The sequence below is a fragment of the Hyla sarda genome, chromosome 4, assembly GCF_029499605.1.
Source record: "Hyla sarda isolate aHylSar1 chromosome 4, aHylSar1.hap1, whole genome shotgun sequence".
Lineage (NCBI taxonomy): Eukaryota > Metazoa > Chordata > Amphibia > Anura > Hylidae > Hyla > Hyla sarda.
The window spans coordinates 15,868,808-15,893,459 of NC_079192.1; the positions used below are offsets into that span (position 1 = coordinate 15,868,808).

Below are 24,652 nucleotides of genomic sequence, written 5' to 3' on the forward strand. Positions count from 1 at the left end.
AAGAAGAACAATCCCGCGCTCCAATAGTCTATAAAAACTTTATTGCAAATCCATTACAAACAGGGAGGTATACATTTCACAAACAATACAATACAGACTTGACGCGTTTCGGGGGTTACCTCCTTAGTCATAGGTAATGGTGCTTATGATTAAGGGGTAACCCCCTCCCGAAATATGTCAAGCCTGTATTGTATTGTTTGTGAAATGTATACCTCCCTGTTTGTAATGGATTTGCAATAAAGTTTTTATAGACTATTGGAGCGGTGGATTCTTCTTCTGCATCTCATACTTGACCCTGTGATTTGTCCGAGCGTTCCTTAAATCATGCATAGATGTATGGAAATGGAGTTGGAGAAAGGATTCACTCCTCATGAGACAATGGTACAGAAGGGAAATGGAGGGATCCAGCAGCAAAAGATGCTCAATTATGTTTAGGAGATTAAAGGGGTACTCCGGCGCTAAGACATCTTATCCCCTATCCAAAGGATCCCCTATCCCCTATCCCGTGATCTTCCACGCCGCTCCCCGTTAGAATCAGCCCCCGGTGCGTGCTCACTCCAGGTCTGATTACTGGCGATCACGGGGACAGAGCATAGCGATGTCACGGCTCCGCCCCCGTGTGACATCACGCTCCGCCCCCTCAATGCAAGCCTATGGAGCTGTCACGCCCCTTCCCATAGGCTTGCAATGAGGGGGCGGAGCGTGACGTCACACGGGGGCGGAGGCGTGATGTCACTATGCTCTGTCCCCGTGATTGCCAGAAATCAGACCCGGAGCAAGCACGCACCGGGGGCTGATTCTAACGGGGTGCGGCATGGAAGATCACGGGGGTCCCCAGTGGCCGGACCCCCACGATCAGGCATCTTATCCCCTATCCTTTGGATAGGGGATAAGATGTCTTAGCGCCGGAGTACCCCTTTAAGGCTATGTTCACATGCCAGAATCCAGTGGAAAAATTCCACTTTGGACGGAAAAAAAATCCATCACAGTAGAGTCCTATTGTTTTCCATATGATTCTGCTGCACTGCGCACATGGCGGTATTTCCTTGGCGGAAGCATCTGTTGCAGAAATCCCATTTCTGGCCTCCGCATAAAGAATTGACATGTCAATTCTTTGTGCGGAATCCGCTCAGACATGCATAGCCGTCAATGGAGATGGTGCATTTCCGAGCAGTCCTAGTGCCGACATCTTCTGCCATGCACATTTTGCTCCGTAGGGGACCACAGGATGAGAGCAGCGACCTTTTCCCTCATAAAACTTCTTTAACCCCTTGTATCAGACACGGTTATGCGCGGTGGCAGGATCTGCAGAATGATCCACCCTACGCCATTATAAACGAGCCCTTCAAATCCGAAACCAACAAAGGAAACTTCCTGGAGATGAAAAACAAGTTCCTGGCCAGACGGTTTAAGGTAGGTCCCCCCATATATGTTCACGGCAAGCTGTGGGATAACTCTAGGTCAGCTGTCCGGGCATGCTGGGAGTTGTAGTTTTGCAAAGAGCTTAAAGGGGTACTCCACTGGAAAACATTTTTTTCTAAATCAACTGGTGACAGAAAGTTAAAAAGATTTGTAAATGACTTCTATTAAAAAATCTTAATCCTTCCAGTACTTATCAGCTGTTCTATGATCCACAGGAAGTTCTTCTCTTTTTGAATTTCCTTTCTGTCTGACCACAGTGCTCTCTGCTGACACCTCTGTCCATTTTAGGAATTGTCCGGAGTAGAAGCAAATCCCCATAGCAAACCTCTCCTGCTGTGGACAGTTCCTGATACGGACAGAGGTGTCAGCAGAGAGCACTGTGGTCAGACAGAAAGGAAATTCAAAAAGAAAAGAACTTACTGTGGATCATACAGCAGCTGATAAATTCTGGAAGGATTAAGATTTACAAATCTGTTTAACTTTCTGGCACCAGTTGATTTAAAAACTCCATCGGAGTACCCTTTTAAGAAACGCTCCTTCCTTTTTATCTCTCAGCTACTGGAACAGGCGCTAGTGATCGAGGAGCAGCTGAGACGCGCTGCCTACCTGAACATGACCCAGGACCCGTCCCATCCGGCCATGGCCCTAAACGCCCGCTTTTCAGAAGTTGAATGTCTGGCAGAGAGTCACCAACACCTGTCCAAGGAATCTCTGGCGGGAAACAAGCCGGCCAATGCTGTCCTCCATAAAGGTAACCGGGACGTAAGATTAAGAAAGAGGAAAGGAGAGAAGGAAGAGAAGTGGGGGAGGGGGCAGGGTGTTGCTATTCCCATGGACTCATTACATTTCCTCTAGGCCCGTATGGGGGGCGGATTACACCATAGACAAAGCTCTTATTGTCTGTCAGCCCTATGTCTGGAGATGTCCCCGACCCAGTCCTTAAGGCCACCAACAGTCCTGCATTTGACTTTTTCTCTGTTCTATTTCAATGGAGTAACGGAAAGAACCCAGAATATTGGTGACCTCGAGGACTGCGTTGGGGACCACCATGTTATTAGATCCAGGATATAATTAAAGGGGTACTTCACTGGTCGGCGTAAAAGTAAAAGTAAATGTTCCGAACGCTGTTTTCCCGCTGTAGGGGCCACACCCCCTCATCATGGCCACACCCCTTCAATGCAAGTCTATGGGAGGGGGCATGACGGCCGTCATGCCCCCTCCCATTGACTTGCATTGAGGGGGCGTGACTGGGACTTCACGAGGGGCGTGGACAACCCCCGCAGCGGGAAAACAGCATTTGGAACATTACGCCGGACAGTGGAGTACCCCTTTAAGCCTCCCTATATGTGCTGAGCCTCAGGCTCTTACATCGAAATCAAGGTGATCATCACCGGGACAGTCCACTTTTTTATTGGGCTTGTTGTATCAGATTCACTCTGTGAACAGGACCAGCTAGGTCCCAGCAAGCTTTCAGTTTCTATACGTGTAATGAAAATGTCCCTGTTCACTGACTGCAAGCAGAGGTCTTTTGAATACCCAAGAATTAAACACAAAATATCTATAGATAGATGGGAAGCTTTTTTTTCCCCCCCTTTTCTACCGATTCTTTTCTAGTGATTGCAGTGCTCGCACACTACTCGACATTACTAGTCCTACAAGGTCATCTGTTTCATTCCAGCACAGTTGCATTCGTACAGTTCATTACTGTAAATGGGTCATGTGATCACCAGTCTGACCCCTAGAAAATCACAGTGTTTAATTTGTCAGAGGAAGTGATCTCTCCTGGGTCAGCTGACTTCCTGTGAAATACAGATGGTCTTTAACATTGAATTTTGTAGACCTCTATACCAACATGGACTGGCAGCCAAAGGGTTATTTATGATCTATTATCATCGACCAGTGGTCTCCAACTTGTAGGCCTCCAGCACCTAAGCAACTACAGTTCCCAGCAAGCCTTGCAGCTATTAGGATGTGCTGGGAGTTTTCTGACGGCTGGAGACCCAAAAGTTAAAGACCGTGCTGAGAAGAGGGTCTTCTTAGGGTATATGGGGTAGTAATTTGGTACTAGTGTCTGAGCTCTCCCTCTATTCAGTGTTGAACCAGCTGGAGGAGCTGTTGAGCGATATGAAGGCGGATGTAACGCGCCTGCCCGCCTCCCTCGCACGCATCCCACCCATCGCAGCCAGACTGCAGATGTCCGAGCGCAGTATCCTGAGCCGACTTGCAAGCAAAGGGAGCGAGAGCACAGCTCCTCCGGTGAGAGACCAGGCCGGGGTGTCGGTAGATGTTTGTGCAGGGATTGTGGACGGAAGAGAACAAGAATATGTTATAGGATATGGGCGAGGGTGATACGTCTCATCAGCGGGGCATGAAAAGGAGTGCAGGATATAACTTAGGATCAGTACAGGATAAGTAATGTAATGTATGTACACAGTGACCTCACCAGCAGAATAGTGAGTACAGCTCTGGGGTATAATACAGGATATAACTTAGGATCAGTACAGGATAAGTAATGTATGTACATAGTGACCCCACCAGCAGAATAGTGAGTACAGCTCTGGAGTATAATACAGGATATAACTCAGGATCAGTACAGGATAAGTAATGTAATGTATGTACACAGTGACCTCACCAGCAGAATAGTGAGTACAGCTCTGGGGTATAATACAGGATATAACTCAGGATCAGTACAGGATAAGTAATGTAATGTATGTACTAGGGATCTCACCAGCAGAATAGTGAGTACAGCTCTGGAGTATAATACAGGATATAACTCAGGGTCAGTACAGGATAAGTAATGTAATGTATGTACACAGAGACCCCACCAGCAGAATAGTGAGTACAGCTCTGGAGTATAATACAGGATATAACTCAGGATCAGTACAGGATAAGTAATGTAATTTATATACACAGTGACCTCACCAGCAGAATAGTGAGTACAGCTCTGGAGTATAATACAGGATATAACTCAGGATCAGTACAGGATAAGTAATGTAATTTATATACACAGTGACCTCACCAGCAGAATAGTGAGTACAGCTCTGGAGTATAATACAGGATATAACTCAGGATCAGTACAGGATAAGTAATGTAATATATGTACACAGTGACCCCACCAGCAGAATAGTGAGTACAGCTCTGGAGTATAATACAGGATATAACTCAGGATCAGTACAGGATAAGTAATGTAATGTATGTACACAGTGACCTCACCAGCAGAATAGTGAGTACAGCTCTGGAGTATAATACAAGATATAACTCAGGATCAGTACAGGATAAGTAATGTAATGTATGTACACAGTGACCTCACCAGCAGAATAGTGAGTACAGCTCTGGGGTATAATACAGGATATAACTCAGGATCAGTGCAGGATAAGTAATGTAATGTATGTACACAGTGACCTCTCCAGCAGAATAGTGAGTACAGCTCTGGAGTATAATACAGGATATAACTCAGGATCAGTACAGGATAAGTAATGTAATGTATATACACAGTGACCTCACCAGCAGAATAGTGAGTACAGCTCTGGAGTATAATACAGGATATAACTCAGGATCAGTACAGGATAAGTAATGTAATATATGTACACAGTGACCCCACCAGCAGAATAGTGAGTACAGCTCTGGAGTATAATACAGGATATAACTCAGGATCAGTACAGGATAAGTAATGTAATGTATGTACACAGTGACCTCACCAGCAGAATAGTGAGTACAGCTCTGGAGTATAATACAAGATATAACTCAGGATCAGTACAGGATAAGTAATGTAATGTATGTACACAGTGACCTCACCAGCAGAATAGTGAGTGCAGCTCTGGAGTATAATACAGGATATAACTCAGGATCAGTACAGGATAAGTAATGTAATGTATGTACACAGTGACCTCACCAGCAGAATAGTGAGTACAGCTCTGGAGTATAATACAGGATATAACTCAGGATCAGTACAGGATAAGTAATGTAATGTATGTACACAGTGACCTCACCAGCAGAATAGTGAGTACAGCTCTGGAGTATAATACAGGATATAACTCAGGATCAGTACAGGATAAGTAATGTAATGTATGTACACAGTGACATCACCAGCAGAATAGTGAGTACAGCTCTGGAGTATAATACAGGATATAACTCAGGATCAGTACAGGATAAGTAATGTAATGTATATACACAGTGACCTCATCAGCAGAATAGTGAGTACAGCTCTGGAGTATAATACAGGATATAACTCAGGATCAGTACAGGATAAGTAATGTAATTTATATACACAGTGACCTCACCAGCAGAATAGTGAGTACAGCTCTGGGGTATAATACATTATATAACTCAGGATCAGTAGAGGATAAGTAATGTAATGTATGTACACAGTGACATCACCAGCAGAATAGTGAGTACAGCTCTGGAGTATAATACAGGATAAGTAATGTAATGTATGTACACAGTGACCTCACCAGCAGAATAGTGAGTACAGCTCTGGGGTATAATACAGGATATAACTCAGGATGTAACTAATTACTTACAGTTTTAGGGACTGGTTAGATGTGTGGCGGAGGTTTGGGGAGGGGGCGGAGATTATTTATAGGATAGTTCTACAGACAGGACGTGATCAGTGTTTGTGAAACAATCAGACTGAATTCTCTCTGCCCTCCCAGGTTTTCCCCCCTGGTCCTTACACCACGCCTCCTCTCTTCGGGGGGCACTTTCCAAGCAACCCACCCCCAGCACCACATACTGGGACAAATTATAATCAAATGCCCCTGGGGTCGTTCTTGTCAGGTAAGAAGACGGTGATCTTCGTTCTCTCCTTTCAGTCTTTCTTGTCCTTTCTGCTTTTTACCTTTCCATTTCCATTTTTTGCTGTTTGTTATACTATACGTCTTGTTGTGTATGTTGTGTGGCATTGCCTCTATGTATTGAATGTATCGGTGCCGAGACCCCCACCAATCACAAGATATAACCCCACAGCTGTGAAATTCACTCCCCTGCTTTCCTCTCATGCCGACTTTCTGTAAGAGAAGGGCCCCATAGACAGACAATGGAGCCGAACTGCAGCCATGGTGAGTCGGGGAGAGACATGCAGAGCCCAGTGTATTTCGGCACTGAAACCCTGACAAATCAAAACTTTAGACACGTCTGTGTGACATGTCGTAAGTTTTTTGTATTTTTTTCAAATAATAAAGAAATGCTAATCTCGTTTCCAATTTGTTCCTTTTTTAAATATTTCATTAAAAAAAAAAAAAATTTTTACTTTTCCAAATTTGTTGAGATTTTTTGGTTAGCATTTCTTTACTTTGGCTTTGTTCTCTCTAAAAAAAAATGCTAATAAAGTATAAAAAGAGAATCTGAAACTATAAAACAGAAAAAAAATGTAACTCCTTGGGGACGGAGGGCGTATGCATACGCCCTCGCGTCCCGTCACTTAAGGACGGAGGGTGTATCCATATATCTATCAGCAGGCATCCCGTGGCAATGCCTAGGGGGGTCATGAGACCCCCCCATGTCGGCGATCGCAGCAAATCGCAGGTCAATTCAGACCTGCGATTTGCCGCGATCCGGGCAAATTGAGTCACTGGTGACCCGATCTCCCGGAAAATAAGACTGATCGGAGCTGTCAGAGGCAGCTCCGACCAGCCTAAAGGATAGGAGCGAGGTGGCAGTGTTGCCATCCCCTCCTATCCCCTGCCATTGGTCGGTCAGGCTGACCACCAATGGCAGGCGGGGGGTTAGAGTTCATTTCCCCCTGCTCTGCCCACCGATCAAAGTCGGGGCAGAGCGGGGGGAACACGGGCGGCGAGGGGGGGAACATGGCCCAGCTTACCCGGACCTTCGGAGGCGGCGGAGGTGGCAGCAGGAACCAGCGGCTGCAGCAGGAGGAGCGGCGGCCGGAAAGTGCAGCGGAGAAGGCTGCAGTGAAGATCGTGATAAGTGATCTTCACCGTGGCCTTCTAAAAGCTGCATGGCCAAAAATTAAGGATGCTGGGCGTGTAGTTCTGCAATGTCTGGCCCTTCATATGTTGCAGAACTACAACTGCCTCCCATGCCTGGACAGTCTGGGCATGCTTGGAGTTGTAGTTTTGCAACATCTGGAGGGCTACAGTTTGGAGGCCACTACTTAGCAGTCTCCAAACTATTCTTCCCCAGTTGTTGCATAGCTACAACTCCTAGCATGCCCAGACTGTCCAGGCATGCTGGGATTTGTAGTTCTGCAACATCTGAAGGGCCAGATATTGCAGAACTACACGCCCAGCATCCCTGACTGTCTGGCCGTGCTGGGAATTGTAGTTTTGCAACAGCTGTAGGCACACTGGTTGGGAAACACTGAGCTAGAGTCTGTTTCCTAACTCAGTGATTCCAACCCGTGTGCCTCCAGCTGTTGCAAAACTACAACTCCCAGAGTGCACTGACAGACCGTACATGCTGGGAGTTGTAGTCTTGCAACAGCTGGAGGCACATGGGTTGGAATCACTGAGCTAGAGTCTGTTTTCTAACTCAGTGGTTCCCCACCAGTGTGCCTACAGCTGTTGTAAAACTACAACTCCCGGCATGTACGGTCTGTCAGTGCATTCTGGGAGTTGTCATTTTGCCACAGCTGAAGGTTTGGGGTACATTCACACGGGAGGGTTTACAGTGGGTTTCCTTCAAGGAAACTTACTGTGAACCCCCGCCTGTGTGAACGTACCCTAAAAACAATACACTACACTAACAAATAATTAAAAGTAAAACACTACATATACACCCCCTTACACATCGCCCCCCCCCCCCAATAAAAATGAAAAACGTCTCATACGGCAGTGTTTCCCAAACGGCGCCTCCAGCTGTTGCAAAACCACAAAACCATAGACTGTCCTGGCAGGCTGGGAGTCTTGCAACAGCTGGAGGCACCCTGTTTGGGAAACACTGCCGTAGGGTTTTGGTGGAGACAAGCCCCATCCTTGTAACAAGCCCCATGCTATTGCAAATTCCTAATTTAGGTCTCAAATGCGCATGGCGCTCTCTCACTTCAGAGCCCTGTCGTATTTCAAGGCAACAGTTTTGGGCCACATATGGGGTATCGCCGTACTCGGGAGAAATTGCGTTACAAATTTTGGGGGGATTTTTCTCCCATTATCCTTTGTAGAAATGGTAAATTTGGGGAAAAAAACTGCACTTTAGTGAAAATTTTTTTTTTCATTTACACATCCAAATTTAACGAAAAGTCGTCAAACACCTGTGGGGTGTTAAGGCTCACTGGACCCCTTGTTACGTGCCTTGAGGGGTGTAGTTTCCAAAATGGTATGCCTTGTGTTTTTTTTTTTTTGCTGTTCTGGCACCATAGGGGCTTCCTAAATGTGACATGCCCCCAAAAACCATTTCAGCAAAATTCACTCTCCAAAATCCCATTGTCGCTCCTTCCCTTCTGAGCCCTCTACTGCGCCCGCCGAACACTTGACATACATATATGAGGTATTTCCATACTCGAGAGAAATTGGGTTACAAATTTTGGGGGGCTTTTTCTCCTTTTACCCCTTGTAAAATTTCAAAAACTGGGTCTACAAGAACATGCGAGTGTAAAAAATGAAGATTGTGAATTTTCTCCTTCACTTTGCTGCTATTCCTGTGAAACACCTAAAGGGTTAACACACTTACTGAATGTCATTTTGAATACTTTGAGGGGTGCAGTTTTTATAATGGGGTCATTTGTGGGGTATTTCTAATATGAAGACCCTTCAAATCCACTTGAAAACTGAACTGGTCCCTGAAAAATTCAGATTTTGAAAATGTTGTGAAAAATTGGAAAATTGCTGCTGAACTTTGAAGCCCTCTGGTGTCTTCCAAAAGTAAAAACTCATCAATTTTATGATGCAAACATAAAGTAGACATATTGTATTTGGGAATCAACATATAATTTATTTGAAATATCCATTTTCCTTACAAGCAGAGAGCTTCAAAGTCAGAAAAATGCAAAATTTTCTATTTTTTCATCAAATTTTGGAATTTTTCACCAAGAAATGATACAAGTATCGACAAAAATTTACCACTAACATAAAGTAGAATATGTCACAAAAAAACAATCTCGGAATCAGAATGAAAATTAAAAGCATCCCAGAGTTATTAATGCGTAAAGTGACAGTGGTCAGAATTGCAAAAAATGCTCCCGTCCTTAGGGTTATAAAGGGCTCCGTCCCCAAGGAGTTAAAGGGATATTCCGGGAAAAAACGTATTTTTTTTTTTATATCACCTGGCTGAAGAAAGTTAAACAGATTTGTAAATTACTTCTATTAAAAAAAATCTTAATCCTTCCAATAATTATCAGCTGCTGAAGCTGAGTTCTTTTCTGTCTGGCAACAGTGCTCTCTGCTGACATCTCTGCTTGTCTCGGGAACTGCACAGAGTAGAAGAGGTTTGCTATGGGGATTTGCTTCTACTCTGGACAGTTCCCGAGACAGATGTCATCAGAGAGCACTTAGACAGAAAAGAACAACTCAACTTCAGCAGCTCATAAGTACTGAAAGAATCAAGATTTTTTAATAGAAGTAATTTACAAATCTGTTTAACTTTCTGAAGCCAGTTGATATATAGAAAAAAGTTTTTTTTTTTCCCTGGATAACCCCTTTAAGCCTGTGTTCTAAAAATGTTGTCTAAACACCAGAGGATGATGAAGCGGATGATATCTCCAGGTCAATTTACTTTAGCAAAACACAAACCTATCCCCTAAAATGGCCTAAAAGTGTTCCTGTCATACACCCTAATATGAAATTCTGATTTATTAGATTGTGGTCCTTTATTTAGGATTCTCATCTCTAGTCCTGTTCTTTGTAATAGTTTTTTCACAAGATGATCACGATTAATGTGAATAGGCGTTATACTTTATTTCCCCTGTGGTGGCGCTGTGGGGTAATGAACACTCACTACCAGGTTTCCCTACAGATTACAGCTGATCACTGGGGAATCGGGACTGGAGACATGATGTCACGCCACGCCCCCTCCATTCATGTCTATGGGAGGGGGCGTGACGGCCGTCACGCCCCTTCCCAAAGACATGAATGGAGGCGGCGTGGCGGGATGTCACATCCCCAGTCCCGGAGGTTTCTGAAACTGGAGACGCAGCCCCCGCATAGAATGCGGGTGCTGCAGGGAGATCGTGGGGGGGGGGGGGGGCGCCTCAGCAGCGGGCCCCCCCGCGATCAGGCATCTTATCCCCTATCCCTTTAAATCTTTATTTTCAAGTACACATTCAAATACAAAAAACAAGAAAATCCCAATTCCCTAAACCACCCGACCTCCCATCACCCAACCCACAACGATGCCAGAATCCCGAGGAGGAGTGGGGGGGGGGAGGGGGGGGGGGTGTTAAGGAAAGGAAAAGAAAAAACAAAAAACAGTAAATTTATTTTTAACGCACCCTTCTAACTAGTGGGAAATGACCACAGCTACCCTTTTATAACAAAATGGACACTGCGTTTTTGGAAATGATAGACAAAATCACATGACTTGTAATAAGAAAAACACGGGCTAAAATGTCAAATAAAGGGCTATACGCTATTAAAAAAAAAAATTAAAAAATAAAAAGGGGGAAAAAAAAAGAGAAAAATGGGTAGTCTTATAGGGGTTTTCTGGCTTCTTGAAAGCGTTTCTGAGGGGCAGAAATAGTAGAAGAAATGTGAGATTTTACATTTATTCTCACCCCCTTTATTTACTTGGCCTTTATCCAGCAGTGAGGCACTCAGGAGTACCTGGTGAAAGTGCCCATTGCTGTCACTGTACACTGTGCACGAAATGCTGCAGCTAATTAGCTGACCAGTGATTGGCTGCAGCGCCCTGTGTACAGTGATGGGAACAGTATAATGGAAAATGATTCCCCAGAATGGAGGCGCTTGTCCCGATTGGATAGGAAAAGATGTATTTATTGCAACGCGTTTCGATCCTGAACTAGGATCTTCATCAGGCATACAGTACATGAAACACAGACAAGTTATATCCATATAGTGATGACCACTTCCAGATCATAGGTAACCGGCCGTGTGCAAAACCGCAGGGGAACCGGCAGGTAAACAAAGGGCAAAAAGGTGTGTGTGTATATATATATATATAATGACAGGAAGAAGAAGTAAAACACCAAGACAAATATAATAAAACTAGCGATAAAATATGCTGTTACAGGGATGTGGAATTCCTATCGCCCGACACCCGGGACAAGCAGTTTTGGGCGCCGGGCTTCGGGCAAGCAGCGTTAAATGCCGGAAGAATTCACACAGGCCCGCTCACACTGTTACTGTACTTACATCTCCCTGCAGCAGTCTATAACGAGACTTCCTTGCGGGGATGCACGCGATCACTGACGTCATCACATATGCAGCTCAGGATGTCTGGACACTGACGTCCCGTGCGGCGCCTGTGATGACGTCACCTATCGCGTGCATCCCCGCAAGGAAGTCTCGTTATAGACTGCTGCAGGGAGATGTAAGTACAGTAACAGTGTGAGCGGGCCTGTGTGACTTCAGAGTGAGTGAGGGAGATAAACTTGCTTAATATGAGGACCTGCCTGATCACCAGGGGAAAAACTATATTCTTAACGGTCCAGTAACAAAAGTGACCGCCGTGCCCCTGAGCCTGCCGGAGCACACATGGGGCCGGAGCACACGTGGGGCCGGAGTACAGGTAGCAGGGGATCAGAGAGGAGGGGAGGTTTGGTAAATAATGTAGGAGAGGAGAGGGGGGTTGGGCTGAAATATAATGACACAAGGGGCATCAGAAGGGAGGGGGTATAATGACACAGGGGGCATCAGAAGGTAGGGGGGTATAATAACACAGGGGGCATCAGAAGGTAGGGGGGTATAATAACACAGGGGGCATCAGAAGGTAGGGGAATATAATGACACAGGGGGCATCAGAAGGGAGGGGGAATATAATGACACAGGGGGCATCAGAAGGGAGGGGGAATATAATGACACAGGGGGCATCAGAAGGGAGGGGAATATAATGACACAGGGGGCATAAGTGGGGGGGAATATAATGACCCTGGGGGCATCGGGGGGGGGGGGGGGTGGGGGTGATATAATGACCCTGGGGGCATCAGAGGGGGGGAATATAATGACACGGGGCATCAGAGGGGGGAAATATAATGGCGTAGGGGGCATCAGAAGGGGGGTAACATAATGGCGCAGGGGGCCCTACTTGATCCCTACCTGATAAAGGGACATACCTACCTGAAGGGGGACTACCTACTTAAAGGAATACTGTAGTGCAAAATAACTTATCCCCATAAGTGATAGATTGTGGGGGTCTGACCGCTGGGACAACCCCCCCCCCCCATCTCTTGTATGAGGCCCCAGCAGACGGCATGAAGGGAATGTTCCATCCTTGTGCATGACACGGCTGCTGAAATGCCCCCTCCATGTATCTATGGGATACATGGGGGGGGGGGGGGGGGGGGGGGGGGGGGGGGCGTGTCGGTCGCTGCGTCATGCGGACAAGCCCACATTCCTTCCGGGCCCCTTACAAGAGATCGGGGAGGGGGGTTTCCCAGCGGTCAGGATAAGTTATTTTGCACTGCAGTATTCTATTAATGGGGCAGACTTGCTTATTAGGGACCCTATCCACCTAATGTGGGGACATACTGGTCTGCCTATCAAGTGTTTATTAATAAAAGACCTTATTTACATACTATTTGGGTTAAAATTATTTTGTACCAGGACAGGTGGATAGTTATGAGGGAAAAGGAGATTCTGCTCCGTTTTAGTCCCTTGGACAAGTAGTTTTTAAAAAAATTTCCACACCCCTGTGTTATAAGAACATCACATATAAAAAGGAACGCTGGACCACAGTGTTATTAGTATGTTCACCAGTAGATGGCGGTGTTCGATAAGAATATGGTTTCTGAGTGTGGATATAATAATAGACCAGCAGGTGGCGATAGGTTATATGTAGAGATGAGCGAACTTACAGTAAATTCGATTCGTCACGAACTTCTCGGCTCGGCAGTTGATGACTTTTCCTGCATAAATGAGTTCAGCTTTCCGGTGCTCCGGTGGACTGGAAAAGGTGGATACAGTCCTAGGAAAGAGTCTCCTAGGACTGTATCCACCTTTTCCAGCCCACCGGAGCACCTGAAAGCTGAACTAATTTATGCAGGAAAAGTCAACAACTGCCGAGCGGAGAAGTTCGTGACGAATCGAATTTACTGTAAGTTCGCTCAACTCTAGTTATATGACTTGGGTGGAACGTCAGATTACATGGGAGCTCGGGCCGTGATAAACTCCGGGATCATGCAGCCGGCTGTGAGATTACAAGACTGCATAGGGAATCCGTGCAGGTACACGCTCCGAGATCGTGCGGCCGATCCTCAGTGGCAATATGGCCGATATTGACAAGAAATTTACGGAGCGTAAGTAGTATCTCAGAACCATATAGTGATGTTTGTAACAAGGCTTAATCATTACCTATGGTACCATGTATAAAAAGGCTTGGGTACAGGTACGGACACTATATTATGAACTACACTAACTTTACAGCCCCTGTAGCACAGTCAAATAAAAGAAATTCTTGGAATACCCCTTTAAAATGTGTATAGGTAAAAAAGGATTGATGATCATGGGATATGCACAAATCTAAAAATGAAATTACTTCTTTATTTGTTTCCATAGTAAAAAAGATACCCCAATAATTATTGTTCAGAGTTTCTAGGAGTAGGAATTCGGATCCAATGGGGCCGTCCCAGATTTTAAAAAAACGTCATCAATAAAACGACGGTACAATGGTGTTTTACTACTCTTTCCTGTTATTACATATATAAATATATATATATATATATATATATATACAGTGATCCCTCAACTTACAATGGCCTCAACATACAATAGTTTCAACATACAGTGGTCTTTACTGGACGATCGTAAGTTGAAACCAGACTCAACATACAATGTACAGACAGTCCGGATCTGTGAAACGTGTCAATGGCCGGAAGAACCTACCAATCAAAATGGGCATTCACTGGTAAAACCCCTGTATTACTGAAGTGTATGCACTGACTGGTGTCTGGTAGCGCCCCCTACAGTACAGGGAGCTGTTACATGTTCTGTACACTTTACCTGTACCTGGGTTACCTGCTCCTTTGGACATCAGGTGAGGGCGACTCCATTACTTTTTTACTTACAGGACCCTGAAGAAGCTCCTGTCCTCTACATAGACCAGTGTTTCCCAAGCAGGAAGTCTCCAGCTGTTGCAAAACTACAACTCCCAGCATGCCCGGACAGCCAAAGGCTGTCCGGGCATGCTGGGAGTTGTAGTTTTGCAACAGCTGGAGGCTCCCTGCTTGGGAAACACTGACATAGACAGTGATTTACAGCAGATCCCAGCAGATCTTTCTTACTTATATGTAAGGATTTGCTTTATCTATATTAGTTATCTACTTATTTTTCTTTAATCCTCCCTTTTTTTCCTATTTTTCAATGACATTTTGGTGCCTTTAGAACCAATTACCAGGTTTCCATAGAGTTCTGGTCTCAACATACAATGGTTTCAACATACAATGGTCGTCCTGGAACCAATTAATATTGTACCTTGAGGGACCACTGTATACCTTTTTGCACTTGGCACCTTGTTTACCTGCCGGTTCCCCTGCGGTTTTGCACACGGCCGGTTACTTATGATCTGGAAGTGGTCATCACTAGATGTATATAACTGTGTCTGTGTTTCATGTACTGTATGCCTGACGAAGATCCTAGTTCAGGATCGAAACGCGTTGCAATAAATACATCTTTTCCTATCCAATCGGGACAAGCGCCTTCATTCTGGGGAATCATTTTCCATTATAGGGTACGTTCACACATACAGGATCGTGCGCAGATTTGATGCGTAGCATTTGTAACTGCCGATTGCGCATCAAATCTGCGCACGTGTGAATGTACCCATACTCTTTCCGTATCTCTACCGGATTGGCTGATGTCATACCCGGGTGTTCCCCTTGGCTGCTAACCTGCACCTTTTCTTCCAGAGGCTACTGTAGGTGTTGGGCCCTCAGCGCAACACCCAAGGGTAGGGACCCCGAGTTTTTTTTAATACCCTCCAGCGAACCATAGCGATCCTCACTAGGAACAAGGGCTGGGCGGTATGGCCAAATATGTGTACCGCGTTATTTTTGTAACTTATGCTCGTTCCATAGTATATAACGATATTCCCCCCTCCCCCAAAATTATCAGCCCAGCGCTGTCCCCATCGTGGTACTGCTCACGTCACCCGCAAGTGCTGCCTCCTGGTCCTCCTGTTTGTTGCTGGCGCTGACACTCTATGCTGTGCGGTATCCCTATGCCCGGGCTGCAAAAGGTAAACAAAATAAACTAACGCATGTTCCGGCTTCTTACATGACAGTGGGCTCAGCCTATCACCGGCCGAGGCGGAACATCGCTGCGGCCAGTGATAGGCTGACGGCTCTCCGACGTTCCGTTCCCTGGGAAGCAAGTCCGGACCGACGGGGAAGGTGAGTTAAAGTTTATTTTGTTTACCTTTTGCAGCCCGGGCATAGGGATACAGTATAGAGCAGTGGCCTTCAACCTGCGGACCTCCAGATGTTGCAAAACTACAACTCCCAGCATGCCCGGACAGCCAACGGCTGTCCGGGCATGCTGGGAGTTGTAGTTTTGCAACATCTGGAGGTTGAAGACCACTGGTATAGAGTGTCGGCGCCGGCGGCCTCAACAAACAGGAGGACCAGGAGGGCAGCGCTTGCGGGTGACATATGTGAGTAATAGCGCTGGGCTCATAATTAATTGGGGGAACAGCGCTCGCGGGCCACATATGATTAGTTCCCCGATGGGGACAGCGCAGCGCTGGGCTGATAATTCATTCCTGAGGGGGGAGGGGCCAAACCGGTATGGGTTAAAATTCATATCATGCAGCACAAAAATTTCGGTATTCGGTATGAACCGGTATACCGCCCAGCCCTACTAGGAACCACGCTGTTGTGTGTCGTCGTCCCCCCCCCCCCCCCCCTTTGTCTACTGGGCGCCAACACTTTGTAATGGTAACTTGTGGATTTCTGCTTTTAACACAACTTCTCCGCTTTTAAAATTGTGAATTCAGCTCCGGACGTGTCACATTGTTTTTGTGTTCTCAACCTAAACATCCACATCTCCATTTTTATTTATTTATTTTATTTTTTTCTTCTTCTTTGTATTTCCCTAGTTTCTAATGGTCCTCCCATTCTAGTAAAAAAAGAGAGGGAGATGGATCTTATGGAAAGGAAAGATGGCCGATCTGGTGAGGTGATTTGCATCGATGACTGACCGCTTTCCCCCCGCCCCCCCTGCCCCCCGCCTGGTGTTCGCTATTGAATGGGAAAGCCTTGTGCAACTCCGAGGGGCAGCGGTGACAGATGTGACCAGGAGTGACGTCTCCGCTCTGAAGCAGTCTCGTCACGCCCCTGCAGGGTCTGTTACCCATATTGGCCTGGAATAGAATGACGCCTACAATGAATCCTTCCCCCATCCCTGCAGGGGGTGGCAAGGACGATGGGTCTCTTTCTTCAATGAGCGCCAGTCATGTGAACAAGGTGAAATGGGATGTGCGTCCCCACTGCCCACCCCACCAAGGGTGACACAGGCAGCAGTGAGCTTGCCCCTCCCCCCCCCCCCCCCTTCTGCTCTTCTTCAGGTGACCCAAGCAAACAAAATAAGCGGCGGTCTCCCATAGCACTTCAAGTCTTTTGTCAGTCTCTCTGTCCCTGTGTCCTCTTGCCAATCGCCCTCTGGTGTCCTCTATTCTCGCTAATGATGTATACCATGTATATATATATATATACATATACAAACATACACACCATTGCTTTCAGTATACCTCTGCCTGGCCTTGCAACGCCACACGTGGTTGTTTTTATTTCATGCTCCGCTTTTGTCTCCTGATGTACATATAAATTATACTTTTTATTTCAGCCTGTTGGAGTACAGTGGGTTTTTCTTTCTTTGCAATGTACGGGTTTGAGAAGCGCGTGTGTGAAGGGGGATGGCATATTTCTTAAAGGTGGGATATATCTCATGTCATAGATCATTATAAGGGAGGTAGAGCCTAAATGAAGTGATATTCTATTTGACATCAATAAAACTCTGCTGAGCAAAATACAGTAAATATTACAAAAAGGAGGAGGGGGATGAAGCTGCAGATTTTCTTCCTGTGAGAGGGGAATGAGTAATGTGAATGAGAATATGTATGTTTGCACAACATTATATTTTAAAGAACCGATTGGTCCTGATACTGCCCCTTGCTGTCACTGTGCACGGAATGCTGCAGCCAATCACAAAATGGCTGCAGCACCCTGTGTGAAGTGAACGGTGATGGCAATAGGCACTTGCAACAGGGACTCTAGAATGGCTTCAATGCTGCATGGGAACCAAGCGGAGGGGTAAGAAGAAATGAAAAAATTACCGTACATTTCTTTAAAATACATGATTGCACAGCATTAGATTTTAAAGAAATGTAAAAATATTTAATTTATACTCACCTCTCTGCTTACTTGACATCCAGCACTGCCTCGATTCCCTGGTGGGAAGAGCCATAGCCATCACTGTGCACAGGAAACTACAGCCAATCACTGGCTTCATTGGTAGCATGCGTCCCATGTATAGTGACGGTAATGGGCACTTTCACCGAGGACTTCAGAACTTGACCAAGTGGACGGGCTAAAATACATTTTTTATTTTTATAAAGGTCTACTGAAATTTAAATTTTTCTTTCAAATATAAAGTATGATAGCCCAACATTATATACATTTTTTTTTTTATTTATACTCTGCTCAGTCCCGATCCAGAAATGCCTTGACTCTGGCGTCCCTGGTGAGAGTGCCTATGTCCTTTACTGTACACTGTGCACAGTATGCTGCAGCCAATCACCTGACCAGTGAAGCTAGGGTTTGACTGCAGCCTCTTGTGTACAGTGACGTCACTTTGGCTCCATCATGATGTAATGGTAAATTGTGCACAACACTAAAGTAAGGACAAACATCACACCAAGAACAACCTGACCTCTCAGAAAACATAATTTATCTCATGTGTTCTGTAGTTTTGGAAAAGACTCAAAATATCCCGGTGAACACAATGGCTACAGCTTTCTTTTTTTGTTTCCAAGATGTATAAATTTGACCTATTTTGGAGAGTTACTGTTCCTTACTGTGTTGTGTTTCCAGCTGTTATTCTTAGTGCATAAAAATATGGGTGTACTAGGGCGTTGGACAAATAATTTTGGCACACATAGCAGTCTGTGGAGCCATACCGTATCTCTAAATTTTATATAGAAGAACTATATGGAACACTTTGGTCCTCAAGAACATTGGAGGTTTATATTTAGTAAGTAGCTGAATAAACGTGATGGGGATTGTAGTACTAGACACTGTTAAAGGTGTACTGCACTGGCCAGTGTGGAAATAAATGTTCTGAATGCTGTTTTTGCGCTGCGGGGGTCGGCCACGTCCCCTCGTGATGTCATGGTCACGCTCCTCAATGCAAGTCTATGGGAGGGGGCGTGACGCCTGTCACGCCCCCTCCCATAGACTTGCATTGAGGGGTGTGGCCGTGACTGTATAAGGGAGCGTGGCCGACCCCTGCAGAGCAAAAACAGCGTTCGGAACATTTAGTTACATGCCGGCCAGTGGAGTACACCTATAATGGTGAAAAAAATAGAATGGCCTCGAAGACCAGTCGGCTAATTATGCTCAGTAATTTCTTTTCACATTATAAGGGGAACACAACATTTTTTGGAGCACACATCATTGGGTTACAGATCTTCTTTATTAGGTTTTATATTAGTAAACCTCAATCCAAACCTGTAAACTTCTTCACACCCAATTATCAAAAACAATTTGCTTCACCAGTTCTGCCCCCGGATAGTCCATAATGACCACTCCGACCGTTCTACTTCTCCTTCCAGATGATGTTTTATTGACAAGATAGTCGAGAACTCTTGGGTTGATCTTTCGAGCCAAAGTTTCAGGTGTGTAGAGAAGCCAATGGGTTCCAGAGCAGTACGTCAAGTAAGCTTTTTCGAGATCTCCATTTTGAGCAACCGTTAGATGCCTCTCAACTTCAGCCCATTTCACAGAGTCATCGGTCACCTGATAAGCATCTGAAATACTCATGGGTCCAGGGTATGGAGGACCAAAATCTGGACCTTCACCCCTTGAGGAGAAATCTTGTAAGATCACCACTTTCCCCCTGGCTTCTCCTAAAGTTGGAAGACTTTTTGACTGTAGAAACCATTGCTCCCCGATCTGGTTCAAAACTTCGTTCACGCTCTGGTAAAAACTCCTGGTGTTCTGATAGGGTTCATACTCTTCCTTCACTCTCATCAAAATAGTTTCATTTGGGTACTCTGTTAAAAATTTCACAGTATCAGTGAGAACCTGGAAGAAGTCGGTACGCTGGTAGGACACGCCGTGGAAAATGGGTAACCGGTCTTGATAATGACGACAACGGATATCCAAAAATCTTACTCCGGAATTTAATTGGTTTCTTAGGCTCCAGCTTTGGCATTCAGCAAGGGCACCTCCAAAAAAAGCCATTGTGTCATGGGTACCTGGTATTGCTAAGGCTGAGAGGGGCACATAGTCGGGGAGGTAGGACATCCAGTCTGGCAAGGTAACTAATGGTACTTCTGTATTGTCAAAGGCTGGAGTCTGCTCTCCTAATGCGCCAATTACCTAAAAACAAGTATAATTCAGTATATGTTCTGGACAATTTTTAGTAATTCTAGCAGTAATAATGTACCTAGGGAGCAGTATTATAGTAGTTATATTCGTGTACATAGGAGGCAGTGTTATAGTAGTTATAACAAAAATAGAGAAACCTAGCCGCACATCCACCATTTGTATTTTGATCTACTTGGTAGGGAGCACATGGTAGGTATTCACACTGGTGTGGTACTCTGTGGCGGCTATTGTTTTTGTGATGCTTTATCTGTGGGGCCCAGAGTCAGGGGTTTGGTCGGGCAACAGTGGGGCTGCCTGGCCACTGAGTCGTTTCCCCTGTGGGCGTGGTGTCTCGGAGGTAGTCGTCGAGTGGGCTTGTACTTTTTGATCAAAATGTATACTAGCAACCTGTTAGTTTTTTAAATTATGCTGAGAAGCTAGTAGATCAAAATACAGGGTGGGCCATTTATATGGATACACCTTAATAAAATGGGAATGGTTGGTGATATTAACTTCCTGTTTGCAGCACATTAGTATATGTGAGGGGGGGGGGGGGGAACTTTTCAAGATGGGTGGTGACCATGGCGGCCATTTTGAAGTCGGCCATTTTGAATCCAACTTTAGTTTTTTCAATAGGAAGAGGTCATGACACATCGAACTTATTGGGAATTTCCCAAGAAAAACAATGAGGTGCTTGGTTTTATCGTAACTTTATTCTTTCATGAGTTATTTACAAGTTTCTGACCACTTATAAAATGTGTTCAATGTGCTGCCCATTGTGTTGGATTGTCAATGCAACCCTCTTCTCTATATACTGCTATATACTACTATATACACCGCAGGAGAAATGCTAGCACAGGCTTCCAGTAGCCGTAGTTTCAGGTGCTACAGAATGGGCAAAACTAAAATTGGAACAGGACCCTCAGTTTACGCAGAAGATTTTGTTCAGTGATGAGGAAACTTTTATGTGAATGGTGAAGTTAACAAACAAAACCACCGCTATTGGTCTGACACTAACCCACATTGGATAGATCCCTCCAAGACTGTTGGAACACAAAAATTGATAGTATGGTGTGGTATATGGGGTACAAAGATAGTGGGGCCATTCTTCATCAATGGAAACCTCAAGGCCACTGGATATGTGAAATTGCTACATGATGATGTGTTTCCCTCTTTATGCACTGAAGCTGGCACGTTCCCTGAGTTTTTCCAGCAAGATGGTGCACCCCCACATTATGGGTGTCAGGTCCGAACATTCCTAGATGAACAGTTTCCTGGAAAGTGGATTGGTCGTCATGGGCCAGTTGAAGGTCTCCCGATCTGACCCCCTTAGACTTTTATCTTTGGGGTCATCTGAAGGCAATTGTCTATGCTGTGAAGATACGAGATGTGCAGCACCTGAAACTATGGATACTGGAAGCCTGTGCTAGCATTTCTCCTGCGGTGTATATAGTAGTATATAGCAGTGTATACGGATACTGGAAGCCTGTGCTAGCATTTCTCCTGCGGTGTTGCTATCAGTGTGTGAAGAGTGGGAGAAGAGGGTTGCATTGACAATCCAACACAATGGGCAGCACATTGAACACATTTTATAAGTGGTCAGAAACTTGTAAATAACTCATGAAAGAATAAAGTTACATTAAAACCAAGCACATGATTGTTTTTCTTGTGAAATTCCCAATTAGTTTGATGTGTCACATGACCCTCTTTCTATTGAAAAAACAAAAGTTGGATTCAAAATGGCCGCCATGGTCACCACCCATCTTGAAAAGTTTCCCCCCTCACAAATACTAATGTGCCAAAAACAGGAAGTTAATATCACCAACCATTCCCATTTTATTAAGGTGTATCCATATAAATGGCCCACCCTGTACAAATAGTGGATGTGCGGCTATGTTGTATATAGGAGTAGTATTATAGTAGTTATATTCTTGTATATAGGACGCAGTATTATAGCAGTTATAGTCTTGTATATAGAAGCAGTATTATAGTAGTTATATTCATGTACATAGGAGCAGTATTACAGTAGTTATGCATAAAAGAGAAAGAGAGGGACGTCACTCACTAGGATACGGTGCAGTTTTCTTTATTTCAACGGTGCAGAGACATGGAGCACGGACGCCAGAAGGTAGGACTAGCTCATCAGTGAGAAGCTGGGTGACAGCTGTTGCGCGTGCGTATCACGCTTCTTCAGATCCTACCTGTTCCGTGATGCGTCACCCTTAAGAGCACACCTCCCCAGGTGACGCACCCGGAACAGGTGCGTGCTAACTAATACATTAAAAACATTAAATAACAACTCGTAATGTATAGGATTTGTTACAAGTATAAAAAGTTTCTATCTAAATAGTATGAATATAGAAAAGTACAAAAGTTACAAAAATTATTCTTTTTATAAAAATATATATAGAAAAGTCTGAGCACACCCCTCACTCCCAGCTTGCAAGCCTCATACGCACACCATGGAATCCGAAGATTCGTCTGACAGTATACCCGAGGTGCCGGACGGTGCAGTAGGAGCCGGACGGAAGGATGCTAGGGACTTCTTTCATCAGTGCAATGTTAAGGACACGTTACAAGTCCTAAGTCTTAAGAATCTTGAATTTAAAGTACTTGCTTTGGCGGAAAAGGAAACACGGCTATTTTGGACAGTTAATTCACTACGTTCATATGTGGACTGCGAAAGGGTCCCGAGAGGCTTAAGAGCATATAAAGAACCCTCTCAATTTAGCGATGACCCTGAATTCGTCCACACCTGGAAAAACATCCATCAGGAATATTGCATGCAAATGTTAAGAGCCGTCATAGATAGAAACGAACAAGAATATACAAAAGTAACAGAAGAATTGCTAAAGACAAAAACAGAACTCAGAACCCGCTTGGACGAAGAAAAATTTCATACATTTTCTAAAAAAATGGAAAGAAAAATAGTGGCATTACAATCCATCATCAATGATCAAAAAAAGGATAAGTTTATAAGAGATCGTCTAGACTATGAATCCGAAAAGGTTTTTCCCGTAGGAGGTCCAAAAAAACAACGCCCGAGACGACCTAGAGGCGGGCAAGTTAGATGTAGAACAACCGACTATTGGACCACCGAGTCTGACTCAAGTGGGAACGAGGACTCAAATAGAAAGTCTAGAAAGGATGATAGTGAAAAACAAAAAACCTCAAAAGAAAATCAAGATCAAAAAGATCAAGAAACCGCATCAAATAGCAAAAAAATGGACTCTAACAACAAAAAAACAAGTGGCCCTTTAGGCGGAAAACACGAAGGGGACCTAGAAGGAAAAGGAGAAGAGGACTTGGGTCACCCCAAAAGGAGCACCCAGAGGAACAAAAAAGTGTCTTGGAACAAGTAGAAGATGTCTGTTCAGTCATTAACCTTACGGACATGACACTCGACCAGGACACTATATCTCTGTTAAGCAGAGGTCTCAACTACTGTATTACGGAGGACTTCAACATAGTGGACTTTGAAGTAGATCTATTTAAGTCTATCAGAAAATTAAATCTGAAAAAAATATTTGCTAATAAAAATACAGCCACGAGTCCACTAGAAGGGGAGATCCCAGCAGTAGTTGGCCCTCTTGGGTTTAGCGTCTTAAAAGACGCTACAACCAGCGAGCTCGAATGTCTCGACCATTTAATTGATTTGCAGGACACAGCCGAGGACCCCGCAGTCACTAGGGAGCTGTCATTTGAGGACTTTAAGGGCGGGATTAAATCCTCCTTTTGTCCTCAGGTGACACCGGGGAGCAATATCGACCTTTTTCATAATAATGTACTTCGTGAGGTTAAGTCCCTTATCTATAAAAAAGACCCCAGCAATTTGAGCTTAGGTGAGAGAAGAGCATTAGACTGTCTCAAGAAAAGAAATGATATTGTCATAAAAAAAGCCGACAAAGGCGGCAATGTGGTCGTTATGACCACAGAATATTACAAAAACGAAGCTCTGAGGCAGCTAGACAATTCTCTCACCTACACCAAATTACATATGAATCCTGTCCCTAAAATTAGAGAGAATCTACAGGGTCTACTTAGAAAAGCAGTTGAAAACAATATAATTTCTAAAAAACGTGCTGAAAAATTGATTCCTTTTTTTCCTTCTAGCCCGCGATGGTACTTCCTGCCGAAGGTACATAAGACCTTGGAAGCCCCCCCGGGAGACCAATAGTCTCAGGGAGGGGCTCAGTCACAGAACCATTGTCCAAATATTTGGAGTGGTTACTGCGACCCCTTCTGCAGGAAGTGCCATCGCTGGTAAAGGATACCAACCAATTTCTTTTGTTTTTACAGGATTTAGTATGGTCAGATAACATGTTGCTAGCCTCTATAGACATAGAGAATCTCTATACTAGCATTCCACAAGATAAAGGGGTGGAGTGCATCGGGGAGATTTTGTCGCACTCTGGAAAGTCTGATAAAGTGACCCAATTTATTTGTGAGTCCTTGGCATTTATATTAAAAAACAATGCATTTCTGTTCGACGAAGTGTGGTACAGACAGATCAGGGGTGTGGCCATGGGCACCCCCGTGGCCTGCACATTTGCAAATCTGTACGTCGCCTCATTCGAGGAA

At 44.8% G+C, this 24,652-nt stretch overlaps 2 protein-coding genes across 7 annotated transcripts in view; one reads left to right on the forward strand and one right to left on the reverse strand.

Moving 5' to 3' along the window:
• Positions 1-17,326, forward strand: part of CHD3 (chromodomain helicase DNA binding protein 3) — a 152,032-nt gene extending 134,706 nt beyond the window's left edge. For 5 of the 6 annotated variants that reach the window (XM_056570091.1, XM_056570092.1, XM_056570089.1 and 2 more), the window contains 5 exons: positions 1,281-1,413; positions 1,978-2,173; positions 3,515-3,678; positions 6,075-6,198; positions 16,582-17,326. In XM_056570091.1, coding sequence (XP_056426066.1) covers positions 1,281-1,413; positions 1,978-2,173; positions 3,515-3,678; positions 6,075-6,198; positions 16,582-16,682 — 718 coding nt within the window. In that variant the 3' untranslated portion in view covers positions 16,683-17,326. The remainder of the gene's footprint in view (positions 1-1,280; positions 1,414-1,977; positions 2,174-3,514; positions 3,679-6,074; positions 6,199-16,581) is intronic. The other variant, XM_056570094.1, reaches the window with a different exon arrangement.
• A 1,896-nt stretch (positions 17,327-19,222) lies between these two features.
• Positions 19,223-22,535, reverse strand: LOC130367272 (1-phosphatidylinositol phosphodiesterase-like). Its single transcript, XM_056569677.1, has 3 exons — positions 22,527-22,535; positions 19,960-20,083; positions 19,223-19,755 (listed from the first exon to the last, which is right to left on the reverse strand). Exons 1-3 carry the CDS (start codon positions 22,533-22,535, stop codon positions 19,223-19,225), a joined length of 666 nt encoding a protein of 221 aa, XP_056425652.1.
• Between the last annotated feature and the right edge of the window lie 2,117 nt (positions 22,536-24,652).